We start from the raw sequence: 22,646 nt of genomic DNA on the forward strand, positions 1-22,646 counted from the left end.
TATTTTAGCGATTTTATGAATATTTAATAAAAAAATATAGATATTATTTTGATTTAATGGCGTCATGTTAGCACTAAATCGCCATCTTTTTTCCCTATAAAAACCCTACCATAACCGGATTTATAGCTTAAAACTATATAATTGTTATAATGTTTCGTGGATTCCGATTGTATACTTTACAAATCTGGAATTCATATATTCCCTTATTTATAAAAGGCACATTAACAAAACGAGCTGATCTTCCCTTATTTATAGGATGCACATTATTCATCATATACTATTAATAGTTTTCCTTAATTGTAGGACGATTTTAATGTTTACATTTAATGTGAATTTTTCATTGCATTACTTTACAAAAAAGAATATGGTAACGAAAGAGAAGATTAAGGAAGATCCGTAAATATAATTTTGGGTTATACATTCCGACTTTTACCCGATCTGTGGAGAATATTTAGATTATCTGTTCTATTTATATGTAGAATTTAATTTCGATTTCCTTATATATCAAACGAAATTGATTATTGACAAAAAAAAAAAAAAAACGAAATTGATTAAATTTATTTTTAAAAAATTCTGTTTAGATACGCATTTATAACTGATTTTAAAAACATGATGAGTATAACACATATATTTCTCAAATACCAATAATTCTTTTTTAAAAACATGATGAGTATCACAAAAACTATTGCTTCTTTCTTTCTTGTAGTAATATTGGCAATTTCTATGTCGAAAAATGACGTTTCAGCCTTCGGAGGTAAGGTTTCTCTTTACAAAAATAGTAGCATTTATTGTTTTGTGTGTACATAATAGCTTTTTATATAACTACAATTAATCATTAAAATCCATTACTTGAATAACATTTTCTCAGGAAAAATATAGAATAGCCATTAGCCATATATTTATGTGTGTAATCTATGCTTTTAAAAAAAAAGGTTTGATATTTTATTAAACACTTATACAATATGGCTTATGGCATATATATAATTATTGTGATCACTTGTTGTTTATATACGAGAAGACCCTGGAAACTGCATTGGTATTCCATGTGTGCGGTTCCAGTTTGGAAGCCATGAATGTCAGCCTGCTTGTCAAGCAAGAGGGTTCAGAAATGGAGCATGTTTTATTGTTTCTTCTAATAATGTTCAATGTTGTTGCAATAAGTGATTACAAAAATATAATGCTCTCTTATTGTTGTGCGTGTGTTCAACTGTGTTTTTCCAACTTTATAAGATGAACTAGGTAAAACTCATTTCGGATATGTATACTGTGTAATTATTTATCTCTTTTGATGCTTCAGCAATAACTGAAACTAAATAATCAGAAAAAGCTCATGAGAGATGTATTATAATTTTATAAAAATGAGGAAAGAAAATCGCAAAGTCAGAATAAATAAGTCTTTTGGACATGAAATCGAGACTTAATTATAAAAAGGGAGAATTTTATTGAGACTAACAACACTGAGTAAAGTTTGAAGTATTTATAAAAATTAGGTTAATTTCAAAGGTCTGGAAAATGTGAAACACCAACGATCAAAAGCTATTATTTTTTTAGTAAAAAAAAAGTAAAGTAGCAAGAAAGGATGAATACCATTAGTTTATAGAGAGGTCGAGTTTCTTATAGCTTTGTGTTGTTTGTTTGATGGTTTCCAATAATCTGAACAATCTGGAAACATAAACTGTTAATATTCGTCATGAAAGACTGAATATTAGTAGAGTACATGCTTACAGCTTGTCCGTTGATTTGCACACTAATTTAAAAGTCGTATGAGTCAAAAAAATGTAAAATCGTGTGATATTGAGGAAATCAGGAAAATACAGAATATTGAAAAAATAAAATCTGCCTTTTTTTAGGTCTTTGACCATACATGGTTTACATGGTTCATCAGTAAGTGTTCCTCTCTGCCTGCTCGATATATTTATTAATCAAGATGATGAGGGTCGCTAGAAGTAGATGAGTCTCCACCTGCTAGTAGAAACTTCAAGATTATCTTCAAGCTATGGCTAAAGCTCATCGTCTTTGCCAACAAAGAAGGTTATCTTTTCATAACGTCAATGTAATCGATTTGAAATTTATAAATTATTTTTTCTATGTCATTGATTAAGCCTTTAATTATTGTCTTCTTTAAGGTAATAGTTTACCGTCTCATACATGGATGTAGTAATAAAGAAACGATTATACAAACGACTAAAATGATGCTTCTAAAGCATCTGGTGGTGGGGAAAATAAAACAACCACACCTTAGTCATGTATGTTTTTGTTATTCACATTTACATTCTTCCAACTGATTTACAATTTCTAGACAAGGTTGGAATCAAAAGGTAGAATTACCAAAAAGATTTTGTTAACTAACATAAGAAAATATTTTTAGTAGTTTAACCTTTTGTTTCCAATCTTATATAAAAGCTAGTAATAAGTTAGAAATAATTTAACTTCGAATAATGAAAACATCTAACTAAGGTTTGATTCTTTCATTTTTTCCACCACTAAATGCTTTAGAAACATTCTTTAGTCATTTCTATCATTCTTTCTTCAACAGTACCACGTTGTATGAAAACAATATAGACTTAGCAAGTAACATTGAAACATATATATATATATATAGCAAGTAAGATTGAAATATATATATATATTAAAATTTGACCTCACATCTATACTATTAAAGCAATCTATACTATTAAAGCAGAAGTACTCTCTAGAGTAAAAATGGACCATCACTTGGTTTTGGTAGGTTTTTCATTAAAAATGATTAGAGAATCACAAAATTTAATCTAACTAACCTATAGTTTCGATTTTGACAAATGACGAAAATGCCCTCGGTCGATTACTTTAAAAAAACGGGTCGGGACGCGGATCCTTAAAAAAACCGACAATAGAAGGAAAATAACCACCGGATCTGTTTGTGTTCGAGAATAATATTTTTCGGATCCAGTTTATTATTTAATTCAAGATTAGTTAATTAAGATCCCAAACAAACCCATTCGTTATAGGCAAACACTCTGATTTCATAAATTTTAATACCGAAGAATTTGAATATTTACTTAATTACCGAAACATATCATAACAAATATTAATTTAAAAGGAAATTTTTCTGATTCAGTTAAAATCTTATAAAACGAATATTCAAGTTACCATATTTTGTTTAATTCCTTGATTTCCGATGTTACAATTATGAACTAATCTTTTACGATCAAATTTTCAAAGGAATATTCGTTTATCAGTTGTAACGAATCAAGCAAGTAAATAGATTTTGCGTATATTCCTGATATCAAATCTTAACTATACATTGATAACCTAAATCAATGAATTTCACTATAAATATATTGAGAACTTTCTATTGGATTATTATACTAAAATAATCCATTTTTACTTCGTTACATAAAATGATGGCTCTACCCCTATCTTACACTCCTTTGAAAGACCTAAAACAATACAAAAACGCTTGGCGTATTCAAGTCAAAATTCTCCACAGTTGGAAAATGAATACCGCTAAACTTGGTGAATCACTCGAACTAATTCTCGCTGACGAAACAGTATGTATTTTAAGTATAGATTTATTATTCTTTTGCTAATATATTAATATCAATTCATTCTAAGAGTATTTTTTTGTTTTATATAGGGTGACAAAATAGGAGCTTCTATCAGAAAGGATCATATCAAAAAGTTTGAATCTGAATTGAAGCCTGGATCTTGGAAAGTTATATCAACTTTTGGTTTGAATCTCTGTACATCCTACTTGCGTCCTTCTCTTATAAAGTATAAGATAAGTACCAGATATAGTACCACAATTATTCCTTCTCAAAATGTATCTAATGATCATTACCTATCATTCACATCGTTTGATAGTATACTTGCTGGAAATCTTGACAAAAATCTCCTGCTAGGTAATTTCATAATACATATATTTTGTTACTAATTTACAAAGATGATTTTATTAATAGTTGTATTATTTATATTTACAGACGTTATTGGTCAAGTAGTCAGTTTTGGAGGTTTAGAAGAAATCACAAGTCGTAACAACATTACCAGGAAGAAAATTGAGTTTGAGATAAGAGACACTGAGTAATATTATAAATCTAAATATATATTTTTAGATTTTTTTTGTTCATAACAAAAATCGTAACAACATTACCAGGAAGAAAATTGAGTTTGAGATAAGAGACACTGAGTAATATTATAAATCTAAATATATATTTTTAGATTTTTTTTGTTCATAACAAAAATAATATATATATTTTCATGCTTATACGTTATACTATTTAAAATCTATTTTATATAGATTTTCATGCTTATACGTTATACTATTTTAATATAATCTATGTCTGTTAAAATTCTTATTTAGAGATAAACGATTATCATGTACTCTATGGGAAACCTACGCTGAAGCTTTAGATCGTGCTATCAATGATTCAAGTGATGGAATCTATACTATTAAAGCAGAAGTACTCTCTAGAGTAAAAATGGACCATGACTTGGTTTTGGTAGGTTTTTCATTAAAAATGATTAGAGAATCACAAAATTTAATCTAATTAACCTATAGTTTTGATTTCATTAAATGACGAAAATACCCTCGGTCGATTACTTAAAAAATTGCCGGGTCGGGACGCGGATCCTTACATATCCGACTACAGAAGGAAAAAAATCCGCGGATCTGTTTGTACTCCAGAATAATATTTTTCGGATCCAGTATATTATTTCATTCAAGATTAGTTATTTAAGATCCCAAACAGAGTTATTCGTTATAGGCAAACACTCTGATTTTATTTTCCTTTAAGGTATTTAAATGAAAACCATAAATTTTAATTACCAAAAATTCAGATATTTCCTTAATTACCGAGATTGATCTTAACAGATAATCTTTTAAAATGAATATTTAGTGATTCAGTTAAAATCTTTAAAAACGAATATTCAAGTTACCAAATCTGACTAAATTGCTTGATTTCCGATATTATAATATTTCCTTAACAAAATTTTAGTAATTAATTGTGAGTAGTATAGATAGAAAAAATTAAAAACGCAGAAATTATATATATGTAAAGTTGTAAACTAATTTACAGAAAAGGTGTATATCCCACATCGACTAAATATTATGGAATATGGTTCATAATCATTATAAATATGTGACTAAAATGTTTTGAGTACAAATGAGCAGGAAGCTTGATTTATCAGGTATCCAAATTTAACAGTTTAATTTGGTTCTATATTTGAAAATATTTAAACTTTTAAAAAGTAAACATATTATAATATATTTACGTTTTTAAAAAAAGTTTAAGATATTATAAATATTTAAATTTTTTATACAATGTTTAAATTATTATAAATATTTGAACTCCGTTGAAAGTTTAAAATATTATAATATATTTAAAGTCTATAAAATATTTAAGTAATATTAATATTTTAATTCTTAAAAATTTAAAATATAAATTTTGTTTTGAGTTAAATCCGTTAAAGCATGTATTTTTATCAAACTATAAATTAAGCCATGGAAGCAGGGTGTGTCTATCCTCTTACAAAACTACTATTCGATATTGCGGAGTGTCTATTCTCTTACAAAACTACGTACTATCTACTATTGTGGTGTGTCTGTTTCCGTGAAAAACTACATTTTACAAACTACTTACTCTATTAGGATTTCCAATTTACTGTATAACCCCAAATATACAAATAAATACTATATAAACAAAGAAAATAAATTAAAATAAAAAACTATATTACAAAAATACAAATTACAAAAAAATAACTAACAAAATATATACAGCACGGCTATCACCTAGTTGACACATTGAAAAGGTAACTTTGTTTGTTGGCAACATGATTAGCGCAAGCTAGCCTAGAGATCAACATATGATTAAAATCAATAATAAAACCAATTATAATCAATAATAAAATCATTATGTTTATTGATTAACAAGTATTTATTGATTAACAAGTATATGAATTTGAGATAAGTGAAGAAACCTTCAAATCTTTCACGAATTTTCGATTAGATATGAAATTGTTTAGACTCCAAAATGTTTTTGACGATGATCCTGTTCAATACAAAAAATTATCTCGGTTTAACTAAAAAAAATATTGAGATCTCGATCTTGAATCGATCTGAATAGAAGATGATCTAAGATTTGCATAGATTAAACATTACATATAACTATATAAGTACACAATAAGTTTATGATCATGTGCAGATATTGACATGTTAATCTTAAATTTCATCTTACTTCAATTTCACAAATGAAAAATTATAATATGTAATTTGAAGAACAACTAATATATTTAAAATTTAACTATTGATTTACAAGTCTATGAATTTGAGATTAGCGAACATATCTTCAAATCTTTCATGAATTTTCCGATTATATTTGGAGTTCCTTACAAGTCCAAAATGTTTTTGATGATTATCCTGTTCAATACATAAATTATCTCGACTTAACTAAAATAAAAGTCGAGATCTCGAGTTTGAATATATTTGAATATGAAATAATTGTTTGATACAAAAAATATTATAAATCAAGATCTAAAACTTACAAATATTTTGAAAAATTATGTATAGTTACACCATGAATATATGATTATGTTGAGATATTTGACAGGCTAATCAGTGATTGAATGAAAACAATTTATAATATATAATTTTAGTAAAAACTATGAACCAACTATCAATCAACAATGATATGAATTTGAGATTAGCGAAGATACCTTCAAATCTTTCATGAATTTTCTGATTAAATTTAGAACTGTTGATAAATCTGAAATTTTTGTGACGGCGAGAAAATGAGTATTACAAGATAAGATGCCATTTTTTCATAAAAGAAACATATGAACACATGTTTATATATCTTTTTTTTAGGGTTCCTTAGGTTTTCTAGAAGTAAATGGGTCTTTCATTCATACCGCATAATATTGATATTAACTTTTGGGCCGATTGATATATAACTCGATTAGTAATAAAAAAATTTATAATATGCGTTTTGTGTATCTAAGATATGATTAAAGTAGTATATTAATTTAAAATTTTGTTATTTAGGGTATATGTATTATGAAACATTTCAAACTATCAATTAACATGTATATGAATTTGATATATATCATTTTCTTTCATGAATTTTCCGACTGAATTTGCAATTTATTTACAAGTCCAAAATATTTCGGTGAGAAGATGACCATCCTACTATAAATTGAGAAGTACAAATATAAAACTAACCTTTAAATATGTAAAAAATTACATTCAATTGCTATTAGAAAAACATAATTAAGATTAATTAATTAATTAAATATAATTAATTAAAAATATAAAACGCTGACAGATCAAATATAAAAAAATCTAGAAAAGTAAAAAAAATCTATTCAAATCAAAACTAATTTGTACTTGAAAAAAACTAAAAAATAAAAATTAACTGCTGAAATTTTTTAAAAATACGGAAATATTTTTTTTCAAGTAGAGATTATTTTTTCTTTAATTTTACATTGTCATACTATTGATTTTAAATAATTATTAATTAAAAAAATATTTTCTCTCTCTAATAATTTATGGACGAAAATTACAAAATAATTTTTTTTAAAAAATATAAACAAATCAGAATTTCAAAAACTAAGATTTTATATCCAAGTAGTCAATATAATTATTTTTAATAAATATTTCGAAGATTTTGTTAAGATTTCAAATTATGATTCTCCTATCATCTTTATTTTATTTTATTATAAATTGTTTGGAATTTTCATAAAATATTTATGATTAACAAAATGCAGACTTTTTCTGCATATGTTGTGATTTGGAATTTTAAAAACAAAAATATATTACTCGATCTATATATGAAAATAAATTTTATTTGTTCATAATTATAATATTAAAATTACTACTTTATATTTCACAAAATAATGATGCAAATACAACAAACAAACAATATAAAACTGTAATATACGTCAAAAATCAAATACTATAATATTCTAAAATAATTTTGATTAGTATTTTAAAAAACATTTTTTCATCGTATTTAAGATAAAGATTTACAGAACAGTTATAAATAAATAAATATATAACAACAACTCTTAGTATTCTATTATAATTTTTTTCTAAATGTTGACCCGTGCTTTAAGCACATTAGGTTCTAGTATATATTTTGGTTTTAAAGTTTTTCTAAGTAGAATTTTTAAATTAACGGGATCTTTTACCTAGATCGCATAAAATATATATTAGCCACTGGACTGATGGATAACTCGATTAATTATAAAAATATTTGACAATACAGATTGGATTTCGTAAATCTAGTAAATGATTTAATTTAGCAAGGGTTAAATATCATATAAACATGTCAATTATCCAGTTGCATAAAACAAATTTAAATTTTAAATATAATCACAATAACAATTAGAATTCTAACTCACATTTGTATTAATGAATGTAACATCGTTTACATAATTCTATTATGAATAATATATATATATATATATATGTATATGAATTTATTATATTTAATAAGAAAAATGAAAATAATGACAAGGTTATGAAAAAAATTTGCATTGAAAAAGGATTTTGGGTAGCATCTATTAATATTTTTTTTAAAAAAAAATCCAATTTTATTCGAAAGATAAAGTATTTGCATTTTTCCAAGCTCTACATTTCATAAATAAATTTTACAAAATCAAGATAGCCCATTTGATAATACACTCACACTACACGGCGTCGTTCTTACGCTGACAAAGTTAACCTTGTTCTGTTCGAGGCAAAGCTGAAGAAAACACAAAAGTTAACCTTGTTCTGTTCGATATCCCCCCCTCCGCGCTCTGTTGCAAAAGAAAGAAAAGGTTTTGACTCTTTTATATTTTTTTGGTTAAATTCACAAAAATTTCATTCTCAATTTTTATATAATGCTCAATTGCCGAGTTTCTCCGATCAGTCTAGGTATTAGGTTAGCTTGATTTTGCTTTTCATGTTTCGAGAATGTGAGATTGATGAATTTTTTTGGAAACTAATTTGGGTATTTATATCTGAATTTTGCTGTTTTTGTTGTTGTTGTTTGGGTTGAGAAGGTAAATTCTGAATGTCTGGAAGAAACCGGATTCACCGAGACGTCCGAGACAGCTATCATGATCACCGGCGTGATTTGCCTCCGGAGAGACCTTTTCTCAGAGGCCCTCCTCCATTGTTACAGCCTCCACCACCATCTTTGTTAGATGATCTTCAGATACAAGAAGTCGAAATTAGAAGGCTTTTGAATGATAATCACAGACTAGCTGAGGACCGAATGGTTCTGGAGCGAGAACTCGGCTCTGCTAAGGAAGAGCTTCACCGTATGAATCTCATGATCTCTGATCTTCGTGCTGAACAAGATCTCCGGTCCAGGGAGTTCAGTGAGAAAAGGCATAAACTTGAGGGGGATGTTCGTGCTTTGGAGTCTTATAAGAAGGAGGCTTCTCAGCTGCGTGCTGAGCTTCAGAAGCTTAATGACGTTAAGCGTGGTTTAAGTGGAGATGTTCAGATTCTTAGGAAAGATCTAGCTAAGTTGCAGTCTGATAACAAGCAGATTCCGGGTATGAGAGCTGAGGTGAAAGATCTTCAGAAGGAGCTTATGCTTGCTAGGTATAAAGATTGAACCTTTAATCTATCATTCTGTTAGCTTTTGTAGTTGGTATTTTTTTGCATAAACATCTGGTTTGGGTCGTGAATGCTAAAACGAGGTTTTTTTGTTTGTTTCTCTCCTTTGGAACAGAGATACAATAGACTATGAAAAGAAGGAAAAGTTTGAGCTTATGGAGCAGAGGCAGACAATGGAAAAGAACATGGTTTCTATGGCGCGCGAAGTTGAAAAGTTACGAGCTGAACTTGCTACTGTTGATAGTAGGCCGTGGGGTTTTGGTATGATCTTAGTTTTTTCTTGGAAACATTTGGATTTGGCATTTCATTAAGTCACTTACTGCTTTGTTGTGATATGTTATGTGTCCAGGTGGATCATATGGGATGAATTACAACAATATGGATAGCGCTTACCGTGGTTCTTATGGCGAAAACGACAGTTTTTTGGTACTTATGCTTACATCCATCTGTAAGTTAATCTATTCTTGTGGGCTTGTACTTTGACACGCCTGTATTCTTCTTTTTCTCCTTTTGTAGGGATCTTCGGAAAGGAGTCAATATTACAGCCATGGCTCTGGCTCACAGAAGAAACCTCGCTTGGATCGTCATTGAAATCTATAAATGATGTTGGGGAAAAAGAGTGAGGTGAACACTGAATTTCCCACTTCGCAATACTCCTCTGGTTGTTTTTGGGTATGCATCTATCCTAAATCGAAATGTTAGTTATTCTGCTGTCTCAATAAGGCGTTATGTTTATGTAACTTAGATGGTTTTTTTTATTTTCATTTTAGCCAAACTTAGATGGCTAATCTATTTCAGTAATTTGACGATTGGTTTCTCCTGTTTGCTATTAGTTGTGTCCTATTATCCTTCTTATTCTTCTGCTCGTATTTGTTACATCATGGTTTTGATATTGGTAAAAGATAATCCCTCTGATAGAACCTCAGAGGACTCCACCATTGTACCAGTAACCATACTCGCACTAACAAGAGGAGGGGATTCTGCTGGGCATCCCCTCCTTTTTCTTCAGTCGCAGACTCCTTCCTTCTCATGTATTTGAATTTATAAAGATCTGGTGAGCTCACACCTTTCGAAGGGGTTATAGGCTTTAGAAACTTGTTCTAGAGAGAGATTTGAGCGTAAGTTGTTGATTGTGGAGAAAATCGCTGCAATTGCTTGTTGCTGGAAGTATAAAGAGGGAGTACCAGAGATCATTTATTCCAAGTAGCAGTGTTATGTATGTTACTACTAGATTTAAGAGCTACAAGAGAAGCTCAATTAAAAAGAGTTGGAAACACTGTAAGGACTTCCGTTTCTGGATTGCGGCAGGAGGCAGTGTTTTCTCATTGAAGTGTCTTGAGCTTGCTAGTGTCAATGCTGATTCAATTGGTAAAGGGAATTAGGCACATACACTTTTGGAGGAACTGAGACGTATTGATTCTCTATGGCCATCTGAGCACAATGAGCGGCTTCTCAGAGTTCATTCTGGGATTCACTATATAACGCCCTTCTGGGATCAGGCCAACAGACTTCCATCAGCAGCAGCAAAGACCCGTCTTTGAGGTTCATCTTGGTCAATATGAGCGGCATCTTTCATGTCAGGAAGACCTTCAACAAGGATTGTTCGAGCAGGGTTTGAGCGATCAGCATCCTTACCTGTGACTGCATTAGGACTGAATCTAGGTGCTGTGAGTAGTTTTGGACTTGGTCGGGATTTGGCGTTGCAGGACCCTACTCTCCCCCGTGCACTCATCTGATGGATTGGCAAAATCTACCTCTTGTTTCTACCATCACAATCCTCATGCGCCATTAGGTGTACCACATTTTTCACTGTTGAAACCAAATGGAAGGACGCTGGTCTGGAGCTGATGCACAGCTAGGTGGTGACTGAGGTGAATCTCAATTGAATATTGATTCTGACCAACACAAAATGATGTCAGAAGTTAGAAGGCCTGGGTGAAGACTCCAACTCATGGATGACAAATGGATTCTATAGAAGACAAACCAAAGCGTCTTTCATGAAGTTACTTCATCAGAGACATGGTAATTAGTTCATCAGAGTCTTTCATCAGCTTCTGGGTCTTCTGCATGCTCTGAATGGGAAGGCCAACAGGTTACCACGAGATGGCAATTATCTGCCTAGGTCTAACCTGAGATCATTGCACCAAATAGTGGAAATATTGAAGGTGGTCAGAATTGCTCCATACTATTCAGAAACGTCCAGGGCAGACATTCAGATGCAGAAGTTTATTTCTTAGTTTTGGAACTTTCACGATGAGCAGGATTTTACGATGGGGCATCCCTAGAATCCTAGTAGTTGGTTGACGAGATGAATGGTTCTGTTTTTGAAGGGGTACAAGCTGCATTCTTAAGTAGGATTTGTCAGCATTGAAGCACTCGGCAACAACTTTCTTAAGAAGAAAGCTATAGTCTTAGAGTACCTTCTGCATCTCCTTTGAGTTATTTTACCTCCAGATAAAGTAACCTTTCCATATATCAAGAGATGCCACTGGTGTTGTTGACTATGTTGATGCTACGTCAGATTTTTGGGTATGCTCTTTCCAGAGGATGTTGATCTGTCTTATGGAAAACGATCTTTCTACCAAGTCTGGAGACAGGTATATAATCTCTCTAACAAAACATTCGTTATGAGGAAGTTTGAATTTGGTATGTGGTTAGAGGTTGGCTATCGTTTTCTTTTATATAGGTCTTCATATATCTCTTAAGATTTTCACTGTGATTTTTTCTTATAAATGTTATTTATACACAATTTCATCTTGTTTCTAGTGTATGTTTGCATCATATGTTTTTCCACTTGGGTCTTGGAATCTATGTAGAGCTTGCGGAATGAGCAATTTTGTGAACTAGAGGATTTGTGACACTTACCTAGGTTTCACATTATTATCTATAGATATAAGATGTTGATGACAATGAGTTGCTGGACTGATGGAGAAGTAGCTGTTCTTAAAGATGGTTCACTACATTGGTTTCTGGTGCAGCATGGAAACAAAGTTCTCTAGAATTGACTGGAAAGGATTATTTTAACCATTTTAACTTTCTGGAGGCTGCAAGAGATCTATAGATAAGAATGAAGGCAAAGCTATTGTAGATAAGGAATACATAGAATTGGCTCACTTACCCCTGGAGTTGACTGCTACTTCTGTGGGTTTAAGATCAAGGCTTTATATTGATATGAAATTAGATTGGTGTAGGTTTTACCAGAATTAAAAGATTGTCGCTGATACATATCTAGAGGCTCGTAGTTTACTTCCCTTTAGCTTTTCTGAAGACTCTGAGAACTACTCAGCTTAAGAGTGAGTTAGAAACGACTTACATTTTCGGAAAAGCTTGCCCTTGTGTGTTCTTATCGTGGACAGATGGAATAGTATTGGAACTGTATGTAGACTCTGAAGATCAGCATATTCTAGAGGAAGAACAGAGTCGTTACTCTGGATCTGCAAGTGCTTTCAAAGATTCAAGCTTCAGTAGTGTGAATCTTCTTGGAACGGTACATGGTGCGGGCCATTTGTTCTCAGCCATTGGATAAGCTTGGACACGAATAGGAAAAGATTATCCTTCACGCTCCATACCTGTTTATCTATTAAACATTAGTTGTAGAAATCCCCGTCTGCTGTGTCACGTAGCATTGTATGGTGCATAAATATTAGCTATAAAAAGCTGCTCGTTTCTTGGTTTATACAGGTTTTGATTGTTCTTTTCCTTGTTGCAGGCGAGAAAGCTTCAAAAGAATAGAACCTGAGACCATTTATCTACGAGTTGGTACAGACAAAGGAACGAGAAAGATTATAACAGAAACCAGTAAGTGTGTTAATTGATAAATACATCTTCTCATAATTTTACACTGGTTGAATGTTATTTATTCATATGTATTGCAAGTTATGATCTAAGAATGATTCTGATTCTGAAATTTTCTTTCAGGTGGTTAGAATAGGAGGAAACATCTTCGATCTTTTTCCTTTCACCAACGTCTTGGTATCAGGGAAGAAACCGTCGCCAACTTCCTCAACCGCACCATCTCTTGTCACACTAATTGGATACGCTACCAAATGAATGCCGAGCATGTCCACGACCTTGTCTCCGCTGTAAATCTCCCACATTTGCTCTCCTACCGTCCGTAACCCTTGGACGCATTCAAGACTCTCTGGCTCTGACGATGACAAGTCATCCGCCGTGATCTGGCCACCAGTATGCTCATACCAGAGCGATAACCGGTAAGCTCGGATTTCGTTGGTGTTGTTTGTATCGGTTTGGTAGCAACCTATTGCAATCTCGGTGTCTCGACAACCGTCCATTGATCTCTGATTTATATTGGCTGATCCTATCAAAACGTATGCGTCGTCCACTACAAAACATACAACAATTCCGTTGATTCAGTTCTCCATTGCTTATAGTTTATGGAAGTTTTAACGAATCATCAATATTTTTTTTCATTTCAGAATGGCGAGTTGTGTAGATGGTTTGTTTACCTATCATGAGCTTGGAGTGGACATAGACCATGAACCTCCGATTCCTCTGCGCATTCCAATAATGTGTTTTCTGATGAGGCAACGAAACTGGTTCAAACTCTCCATCTCTCTTCTCTTCTCTGTTTGCAAGACAGAAGAAGTTTAGATAATCCCTCGGATGCGATCCGTCTCCAGTTTCCCATATTGCCTCTCCAATTATCCGATACATCATTGACATCGTCTCTCTCGTCCAATGAAGTATCTCTTCAACCGTTTCACTCTCGGGTGGCCCTTCCGGCCACATTGGTATCACTATATACACTGCAAATCTCTCCTTAGTGCGTATCTTAGCAGCAATCTTTAACGCTATTTCAATAGGTATCAAGTTTGTGCATCCGCTGCAGGTTCCATATATTAAATATGATTAACTAAACTAGATCAGAATCTCACAATAGATGTTTAGAAGTTCTGTTAAAAAAAAAGCTTTCGTACCTATCGTTCTTGCTCTCCCAATGATCACAGCTTCCCATGAAATACTGATTCTCAATGTATATAAACCTCTCAGCCTTCCGAATCGCCTCTACGTAGCCGTCGTGTACACTCTTCTCTACAGATAAACCTCTTGGCATCTCTGTTGCTGATATGTGATCTATCGATCTTAGAACCTGAACATTCCATTTCCGGTTACTTTCCTCTGTAGGTCCAGTTAGGTTTACTAAGTTTCTGATCCCTGTAGTGTTAACCAACACAGAAGGGTTACACTGTTTCGTCCATCTCTGTTCGAAGTTCTTCAGAACATCCCAAGCCGCTCCTCCGACCACAGACACATGGCAATCATGCCATGGCTCTCTTGGTCCGCCTCTACTTAGCTTAGCTCCGACTACACTTGTCTGGTAGAAATCAGCCTCTGTTCCGAGTGTACGAAACAGTGAATGCTCCTCAGTGTCATACCGACCATCGCAAAGATCAAACCCGCCAAGGAAGCTCATGATCTCTCGCTCCTTGGTGCTTGAGTTTGTCACACGTGTATCCAATGTAATTGTCTTTTGGTGGTGCGCAAACGCTGTAGGGAGTCTTTTGTGCAATCTTGGACACAATCTACAAATAACATGAGTGTTTCTGAAGTAAGCAAGAGCTGTTTCGACGTTTGTTCGCATTACACCTCTGTTCTTGATCATGGGTAACGACGTCTCATCATTCCACAGCATTACCCTGACCGCTATGCCTTCCTCTGCTTTCCGTTTCAGAAGCTCACCAATTGTTACTCCAACAGCATGTGGAATCTCAGTCTCATCATCGCGTACGAGAACAAGATTAGGGTTTAATGCCCATCCTGCAATGTAAACCAAGTGCCTAGCACTTTCGATTGCTTTGTAAACATCTTCCCATAAATTCCTTGCATTTAAAGGAACATCATGAACCCTAGGATCAAACGTGGCCTTGTGGTGCGCATCTTGATACAGTACCACTCTGCAATTCGATCTCTGAGGGAAGCTCGCATTGCTAATACCTTGAAAAGACTCTCCTTGAAGCGTTTTGCACCATCCCGGTTCAAGATAAGCCGGTCTGAACCACATCAGACACTTAAGCTTCAAGTTACGTTTCTTTGACCCATTGTGTGCCGTCAGAGGGAAAAACCCGTTGACAACTGCAGAATTAGAAGTCAGGATCTGTTCTGCAGAGATCTGGAATCTTCCGAGAACAGAACATCGAGTCTTGAGGGTGATGGTGATGGTCGTGTCAGAAACCGGGTGTGCGCAGAGGATCTGAAAAGTCTGATTCCAGACACGGTCGTACTCTGAGCTTGTTTTAGCAACCTTCTTCTTATTTATCTTGATGGTCACGTAAGCTGATTTTGGCTTTGTACATATACACTGTGCAAAAAAGAAAAGATAATAATAGCTATGAGAAAGAACACAAACAAAGATAACATCATAAGTCATTCACTCATCATATGATAGAGACGACTTACATTGAAAGGATATGGAGGAGAAAAAGGTGTTGCATCGAAGATTGTAATCTCGAGTGTTCCATGGAAGAACTCTTTCTGTTCTTTAATCTCCATCTTCTCTTTTTTTTTTCAAAATGGATCTTTAAGAGTTTGAGAGTTTATTGTTTTTGTGAATCTTAGATATATGTTTGAAGCTGGTCAATTACATTGTTCACAAGGTTGTGTCCATCCATATATATTTGTAAATGTTTTTGGTAAAACTTGTAGGATTCTCCATGGACAATCTTAAAGAAAACAATCAACCATATATATTTCACAAAATTGAAGGTGAAGTGTCTTTGAATACAAACCAAGCATTCGACTCTGCTTTTACTACTAGGAATTTTAAAAAAAAAAAAAAAAAAGCAATGTATCAAATTGTACCTAAACAAAAGTTTAGGAGTAAAATATAGAAAGTAAGAAAATATCTGGGTGTCTTTATAAATACTAGGATTTGGTTTTTACTATTTTGTTTGGGACTTGGAAGAAAAAGGAAGAAAGACATGTTTTCCAATTGTGAAAAGGAAAACACAATAAACCGACTCTCTTAAAACTTTATAAATAGACCCCTCTTCGACTCTCTCTTTATTCCATTCGTCATTCAACAATCATCTCTCTCATTCCAAAAGCTTTTGCATAATTCAGAAACAAAATATGTCTTCGAAAAAGATTGAGTTGGTGAGCTCTGATGGCGAGTCTTTCGTTATTGAGGAAGTGGTGGCGAGAAAATTGCAGATCGTAAGGCACATGATCGAAGACGAGTGTGCAGACAAAGCAATCCCGCTTTCAAACGTCACCGGAAAGATCCTCTCCATGGTGATCGAGTATTCCAAAACACACGTCAATGTTGTAGATGATGAAGAAGAGATCAGCAAGGAAGCCAAGGAGAAGAAGGAAGATGATTCAGTGTCTGAAGAAGAAGCCGTGAAGCTCAAGGAATGGGAAGCAGAGTTTCTCAAGGATAAAGATCTGGAGACAATCTTTCAACTCATTCTCGCTGCTAACTATCTCAACGTCAAAGGCCTTCTTGATCTCACTAGCCAGAACGTTGCAGATCACATCAAAGACATGACGCCAGAGGAGGTTCGAGAGATCTTTAATATCGAGAACGATTACACACCCGAGGAAGAAGAAGAAGTTCGCAGGGAGAACTCTTGGGCTTTTGAGGAACCAGCTGCTGCTCCAAAACCCTAAACTTTTATTTTTTGTTTCGTTTCTCTAATATAATTGTTGGTTTTTAGGGTTGTGACTTTATTACTCTGTTTTCCATATTTGTTTGTGAGAAAAAGGACTCTGATATTAGCGCAATCCCGTTTCAAAACGTTACCGGAAAGATCCTTGCCATGGTTATCGAATACTATTGCAAAATGTTAGAGATAGAATCCCAAAATTAAACCACAAGTAATATTAAAAACCCTTAATTATAATAGTATTGAAACAGAACAGTAAAGTAACAAGAGTAAAACCCCTCGGCCTAATCCGATTGAAACCTCCAAAGCACTCTCTATCTATATATAATAAACCGTAAAATAAAACCCTAAGGTGTATTCAAAGACCATTGCATATGTATTCATAGACCAAGAGTCTTGTGCCTTTTCCGATTAACATTAATTACTACGTTTCGATGCTGAGCACAGCTCAATTAAAACTTCTACCTCAGAGTAAAACTCTACATCTCCTTGTGTACTAGCCAGTTTGTGTTGCTTCACTGCTACAATCTGGCCTTCAGGTAATATAATACACCTCTATGAACTGATCCAAATCCAAGTTCAAGCGCAGAACTTTTGCCTGATTAAATTTTAGTTTTGTTTAAATGATTTCGGTTTATTATATAGCAGCCAATCATTAACCGTAACAATTAACATGATTTAAGATCTCGGTTCGGTTCAAATGTGGAGATAGATACTTAATGTTGAAGAGACTCTCTATGAGGGAGAAGGTTTCGTCTACCGAAAAGCCTTTTAAAGGTCCTTCCTCTGTGATTTCTATTCTGGTTCGTGATGTGCCGTGTGGCATTTCTCTTTGTAAACCTCGAGAGTTGCAACAGCAATGGCGACGGAATCAATTTGTCTCAAGGCCGTTACTTTCGCAAGGATTACGACAAACCCATCAAATCAATTTCGCAAAAGACGAAAACTTTCATGTCGAAGTCGTCCTTTTCGATTCGGTGTAATTTGCTCCAAGACATCTGATTATCAAGGTAACACCAATTCCAATCCTCCACCGACTCTGTTGCAAATTTCCGCAATTTCTCTTCTCATATACAATTATGTATCTCACTTGCGTTGTGATGTGTTTCAAGATGTTTCCTTTGGTTTCTGTTTTCAGATTTCCAGAGTTATGCAAGACCTTTGCGTCTCTTACCAGTTGAAGAGGTGAAAATTTGTAAAAAGAATCCATCTTTCACTGTGAGCGAAACTCGATCTCTTTATAAGGTTAAGCTTCAGACAAGTAATGTGTTCGGTTCAGGGATTAGTGATATGAATGCTAGAGTTCTTATATGCTTGATAGACGAAAAGGGTGATTCGGTATTACAGACAATACCTGCAAATTTTTCATCTTTGGATCCGGAGGTTGTGGAGAATGGTGAAAGCTTCAAGTTTCAGAGAGGCTCTGTTGATGAATTCACATTTGAAGGAACAAAACTCGGCAAAATCAGAGCTTTTTGGATTGGTCTTGAGTCTGGTTAGTCGCTTTTGACATGGAACTTGGATGGATTAGTACAATTAATTTTTTTTTGTGTTTATGGAATTAGCTTTTCATTATTTAGGTCAATGGAGAGTTGGAGGAGTGAGCCTGTGGGTGGTTAATCCTCAGGGTAAAGAAACCGATGCAGAAACCTTTTGTTACCGATATGATTTTGAAGTTGATGAACTCTTGCTTGGAGAGAGAAGTGACCTATCTATGGTGGAACTCAGGCCTATACGTATCACTGAACTCACTGACTCTGATCAAATCCCTTCATCTACTTCTCTGGATGTTGACCGTACAACGGTTTCCAATGAGGAAAGCATGGAAGAATACGCAAACTTGAAACTCTCTCTGCTTCTCTATGATGCAATTCTCATCCTTCTTGGAAGTTCGGTTTTTTCATTCTCACTAGGCGAAAGTTCCGCCATTGCTTTCTTCTTTGGTGGAACAATGGGATTTCTCTACTTGCTGCTTTTACAGAGATCAGTTGATGAACTGCAAGCACCGGGATCTTCTTCATCCGGAAACTCCAATCAAACACTAAGCGGAAGACTCAAGATTCCTGTTTTGACCCTTGCATTAGCCATAGGATTGACGGTTTTAGCCGTGAGAGGTCACATTGGAGGAGATCTTACTGCGTTTGCAGTCACACCAAAAGAGATATTGGTGGGAACTTTGGGGTTTCTTGTATGCAAAGTAGCCGTTGTTTTGGCTGCGTTTAAGCCCTTGAAGGATGGTTCTTAACTCTTAAGAGAGCCAATGATCTGTGTTTGTAAATGACTGTGTTGTATATAACAGATATATGTAAATAAGAGATACAAGTAAGTTATACCGTACAATATATAAAATAGATCAGTTTTTTATACATCAGAGAATTGTACATCCATTAGTAGTCCATTGACCATATCATTTTACCCATTCAAAATCATGAACCAAAAATTAATTTATTTAAAGGTTATTCGAAGGTTAATTAGTTTGTGTTTCTATCTCAGAATAACTTTATTTCATTAGATCATTAGGTTGGTATAAATTCACCAAAGCTAGTTTGATTTTTATACAATTCTATGTAATAGTGTTATTATTGACTTTGACCACAAGTCTTTTTTGTAACATATTTTGAAGAATGTATAAATATCAATGTATGGCGTACCAAATCAATTTGTTTTCTTTAGGGTTTAGTGGGGTGTCATTGTCAAAGAATTAATTGGGCAAGCAATGACTATGATTAAAAGTAAAATTAGGGGTAGAAAATTTATCATGGGTAAGGTTTTAATTTCTGAATTTAAGATAGACACTATTTATATCATAACTACTAACTACCATTATGTTTATGAAATTATGGTCAAATATTTACCTTTATGCATTTGTATATATGAATATAAAGTTTTGTTGAAAAATCATCTCTTAAGACGCAACTCTTGCCAGTTGCCATCATTGGTCCATTGACATGCATAATTGTGCTTGACACTCATCATTTACCTTTCTATTTCTATAAATATCGAACCTATTGTACTTTTTTTGTTTTTTGGGGGGTCAGAATAATAATTAAGTATCTAGAAATAGCTGAGCCGGAGAGAAGTGAATCAGAAGATTCTGATGATTCAATGTGAATTCATTATGTATATAATCACACTTGATGGATACTAGAAAAATCTCCAAGGTTTAAGAAAGATGCATGTCACAGAAACATGTCCCCTTAGTTACTTCATTTCTTTTTTTATAAAAGTGCCATTGTACCAAAACGAAAGATGATGAATGAGTTGTGCCATGCTATATCACCTTTTTTTATAAAAGTGCCATGCTATATCACCTTTTTTTTTCTTCTTCTTTTTTACAGTGATCAAAGATGATGCTTTGAACAAAAATCGCCAAAACTACTCTCTCTTTCACATGTTTTGTAATGAAGCTGTTCAGGAAACACCATCAAAAATTGAATCTTGGTTACAGAGAATTTTAATGTTTTTGATAAAGACAAAAACACAGAGTTAGAGGGAAATAAAACAAAAATACAAAGAAAAGCTAGAAACCAAACTTATTGATTTCTCTTCTAAAATCTTGCCTATTACGTAACATCCGATTGTAAAATGTATCAAACACACGATTACAAGACATTGATGTTGCATTTAGGAAGAGCAAGAATATCATTTGTGATCAGTTGCAACTTGTTGTCTGTCTCATCAATAATATTCACTTTCATCTCTTCAAGATTCTCCATTTCTCTCAAGAAGCACTTCACTTGGTTCAGTTCCTCAAGACTTCCTTTATACCCCTTGTATCTCAACCACCTTCACCACATTATCTATTATTGTTTTAATCGGAATACATGAGATTTTTTTCAAGTAAATATTTCCTTTATTTTTGTAATCAAAACCAACGGCTAATTATTAATTACGCAATCTATGCAAGATATGGAAGATATGAAAATCTCTAATCTCATTAATGAAGGGAGCGTGAAAGAAAACCGAAAAAGTAAAATTTCCTTTTTCTCAATGAGCGAGAGAGTGAAAAATCTAAAACTCATCTTTCTAACCCTAGCTCTATAAATATTTCACCTTTCATATTTCTTCATCATCTTTCTTTTTTCTCTTTTTCACAACGCCCAAGAATCACCATGCGACCCTCTTCGTCTAAGTCGTCTTCTTCTTACTCCCTAACGTCAACGAGTTTGAGCAATAGACTCCTAACAATCTTTAGGAAAGCAGAACAACTCTCTGTCTTGTGTCAAATTGATGTGTGCGTTATCTACTACGGACCTGAAGGAGACCTAAAAACGTTTCCAAACGAGAAAGAGAAGGTGAGAAACATGGCTATGAGGTACAGTCGGCTAAACGAATCCTTGAGAAGCAAAAAACGCACACATCTTTCTGAGTTCCTTGAGGAGAATCCGAACAAGAGGATGAAGACGAGTCCGAGTCCGGAGAAGAAGAATGTGGATGTATTGAAGTATCCAATCTCTGATCACTACTCTCCCGACCAAATCTCCCAATTGATTCAGTCCTTGGAACTCAATCTCTCTACGTCCCAACAAAGGCTTCGATTTCTTCTTGAGTCGCACGACAAACGCAAACTACTCGACCATCATCATCAGAGTTTAGCTTCATCATCCTCTCAGAATCATCAGACCCAGTCTTTGAACCCTAGCCAGCAGTTCTCGCTACTGGTGTATAACCATGGAGACAATACTTTCTCTCAGATCCCAGTCTCTGCATCAAATCTCAGTCAGGATCTCTCAGCGCTACTTCAAGAATCTCATCTGAAAAATCAGTTAATGAAGCAGGAGCTCTCTGATTATGATCAGAACATATGCATGAGCGACATCACCAACAACAGTTTTCAACATCCTTGCGTCTCAGAAACGGATCATTACTCAGGGGTACAAGAATCTGTAAACAACTTTGGGATGCAGAAGGAGTTTTATGGCTATGATAAAAACATGTCTAGTATGGGTAACATCAATAGCAGCAGCTTTCAACATCCTTGCGTCTCAAACACAGAAGTAGTACAAGAATCTATGAATAACTATGGGATGAATCAGTTGATGCAGAAGCAGTTTTATGGTTGTGATCAGAACATGTCTAGTATGGGTAACTCTGGGTTGATGCAGCATGAAGTTTATGGTTATGATCAGAATCTGTGAACCCTAGCCAGCAGTTCTCGCTATTTGTGTATAACCATGGAGACAATACTCTCTCTCAGATCCCAGTCTCTGCATCAAATCTCAAAAATCAGGATTTCTCAGCGCTACTTCAAGAATCTCAGTTGAAGAATGAACACAACATGTATTAATTTGCAAAAAACCTTTATATGTACTTTTTGTTTAGGAACATCTCTTTTATTTGGTAGCTATAACAATTTTATGTCTTGTTGTTGTTGTTGTTGTTGTTGTTGTTGTTGTTGTTATATCTTAATGCAACCAATCTTGTCTATTATTTTC

At 33.7% G+C, this 22,646-nt stretch overlaps 4 protein-coding genes, 1 long non-coding RNA gene and 2 pseudogenes across 11 annotated transcripts; 5 read left to right on the top strand and 2 right to left on the bottom strand.

Annotated features, from left to right (window-relative positions):
* Positions 1–1,848: 1,848 nt before the first annotated feature.
* LOC147924909 (uncharacterized) lies at positions 1,849–6,801 on the bottom strand. The gene is made up of 3 exons (XR_015586817.1): positions 6,691–6,801; positions 5,768–6,394; positions 1,849–2,648 (listed from the first exon to the last, which is right to left on the bottom strand). It is a non-coding gene; the product is annotated as an uncharacterized LOC147924909 (long non-coding RNA).
* A 1,813-nt stretch (positions 6,802–8,614) lies between these two features.
* Positions 8,615–13,563, top strand: LOC104758790 (protein FLX-like 3). 5 transcript variants are annotated; one of them, XR_015586807.1, is made up of 7 exons: positions 8,647–8,796; positions 9,022–9,571; positions 9,702–9,847; positions 9,936–10,012; positions 10,103–10,258; positions 13,296–13,384; positions 13,505–13,563. XR_015586807.1 is itself a non-coding variant. In XM_019239778.2 (5 exons), exons 2-5 carry the CDS (start codon positions 9,033–9,035, stop codon positions 10,175–10,177), a joined length of 837 nt encoding a protein of 278 aa, XP_019095323.2. In that variant the 5' UTR covers positions 8,615–8,796; positions 9,022–9,032; the 3' UTR covers positions 10,178–10,441. The 5 variants fall into 5 exon arrangements, 3 of the variants coding, with proteins under 3 accessions (XP_019095323.2, XP_087351478.1, XP_087351479.1); XR_015586808.1 differs by having other exon boundaries at positions 10,103–10,210; XM_019239778.2 differs by lacking the exons at positions 13,296–13,384; positions 13,505–13,563 and having other exon boundaries at positions 8,615–8,796; positions 10,103–10,441.
* LOC147924910 (uncharacterized) lies at positions 11,266–13,009 on the top strand. The gene is given in 5 exon segments (XM_087497006.1): positions 11,266–11,521; positions 12,052–12,183; positions 12,456–12,576; positions 12,768–12,797; positions 12,800–13,009. Coding segments are annotated over 5 exon segments (474 nt in total). The 5' UTR covers positions 11,266–11,408; the 3' UTR covers positions 12,878–13,009.
* On the bottom strand, positions 13,373–16,259 carry PLDEPSILON (phospholipase D alpha 4). The gene is made up of 4 exons (XM_087495351.1): positions 16,004–16,259; positions 14,524–15,905; positions 14,053–14,429; positions 13,373–13,928 (listed from the first exon to the last, which is right to left on the bottom strand). The coding sequence occupies exons 1-4, from the start codon at positions 16,094–16,096 to the stop codon at positions 13,501–13,503; spliced, it is 2,280 nt and encodes a 759-aa protein (XP_087351477.1). The 5' UTR covers positions 16,097–16,259; the 3' UTR covers positions 13,373–13,500.
* Positions 16,260–16,276: 17 nt separating this feature from the next.
* On the top strand, positions 16,277–17,329 carry LOC147924911 (SKP1-like protein 14 pseudogene; annotated as a pseudogene). Its single transcript, XR_015586809.1, has one exon. The product of XR_015586809.1 is annotated as an SKP1-like protein 14 pseudogene (transcript).
* Positions 17,330–17,940: 611 nt separating this feature from the next.
* On the top strand, positions 17,941–19,579 carry LOC104758807 (uncharacterized). Of its 2 annotated transcripts, XM_010481756.3 has the most exons (4): positions 17,957–18,221; positions 18,350–18,456; positions 18,559–18,706; positions 18,792–19,579. In XM_010481756.3, the coding sequence occupies exons 1-4, from the start codon at positions 18,071–18,073 to the stop codon at positions 19,454–19,456; spliced, it is 1,071 nt and encodes a 356-aa protein (XP_010480058.1). In that variant the 5' UTR covers positions 17,957–18,070; the 3' UTR covers positions 19,457–19,579. The 2 variants fall into 2 exon arrangements, with proteins under 2 accessions (XP_010480057.1, XP_010480058.1); XM_010481755.3 differs by having other exon boundaries at positions 17,941–18,221; positions 18,350–18,706.
* A 1,742-nt stretch (positions 19,580–21,321) lies between these two features.
* Positions 21,322–22,584, top strand: LOC104760032 (agamous-like MADS-box protein AGL75 pseudogene; annotated as a pseudogene).
* Positions 22,585–22,646: the final 62 nt, after the last annotated feature.

The sequence above is a fragment of the Camelina sativa genome, chromosome 17 (assembly GCF_030686135.1).
Source record: "Camelina sativa cultivar CO46 ecotype springtype chromosome 17, ASM3068613v1".
NCBI lineage: Eukaryota > Viridiplantae > Streptophyta > Magnoliopsida > Brassicales > Brassicaceae > Camelina > Camelina sativa.

Bases quoted from the DNA above. Each gene is read 5' to 3' on its own strand.
- LOC104758790 (XM_019239778.2), top strand. From the start codon at position 9,033: ATGTCTGGAAGAAACCGGATTCACCGAGACGTCCGAGACAGCTATCAT. The intron at 9,572-9,701 runs GTATAAAGATTG...CCTTTGGAACAG, and splicing joins AAGGAGCTTATGCTTGCTAG to AGATACAATAGACTATGAAA. The intron at 9,848-9,935 runs GTATGATCTTAG...TTATGTGTCCAG, and splicing joins TAGTAGGCCGTGGGGTTTTG to GTGGATCATATGGGATGAAT.
- PLDEPSILON (XM_087495351.1), bottom strand. From the start codon at position 16,096: ATGGAGATTAAAGAACAGAAAGAGTTCTTCCATGGAACACTCGAGATT. The intron at 14,430-14,523 runs GTACGAAAGCTT...TGGAACCTGCAG, and splicing joins TGGGAGAGCAAGAACGATAG to CGGATGCACAAACTTGATAC. The intron at 13,929-14,052 runs GTAAACAAACCA...TATGTTTTGTAG, and splicing joins CCACTCCAAGCTCATGATAG to TGGACGACGCATACGTTTTG.
- LOC104758807 (XM_010481755.3), top strand. From the start codon at position 18,071: ATGGCGACGGAATCAATTTGTCTCAAGGCCGTTACTTTCGCAAGGATT. The intron at 18,222-18,349 runs GTAACACCAATT...TTCTGTTTTCAG, and splicing joins CAAGACATCTGATTATCAAG to ATTTCCAGAGTTATGCAAGA. The intron at 18,707-18,791 runs GTTAGTCGCTTT...TTCATTATTTAG, and splicing joins TTGGATTGGTCTTGAGTCTG to GTCAATGGAGAGTTGGAGGA.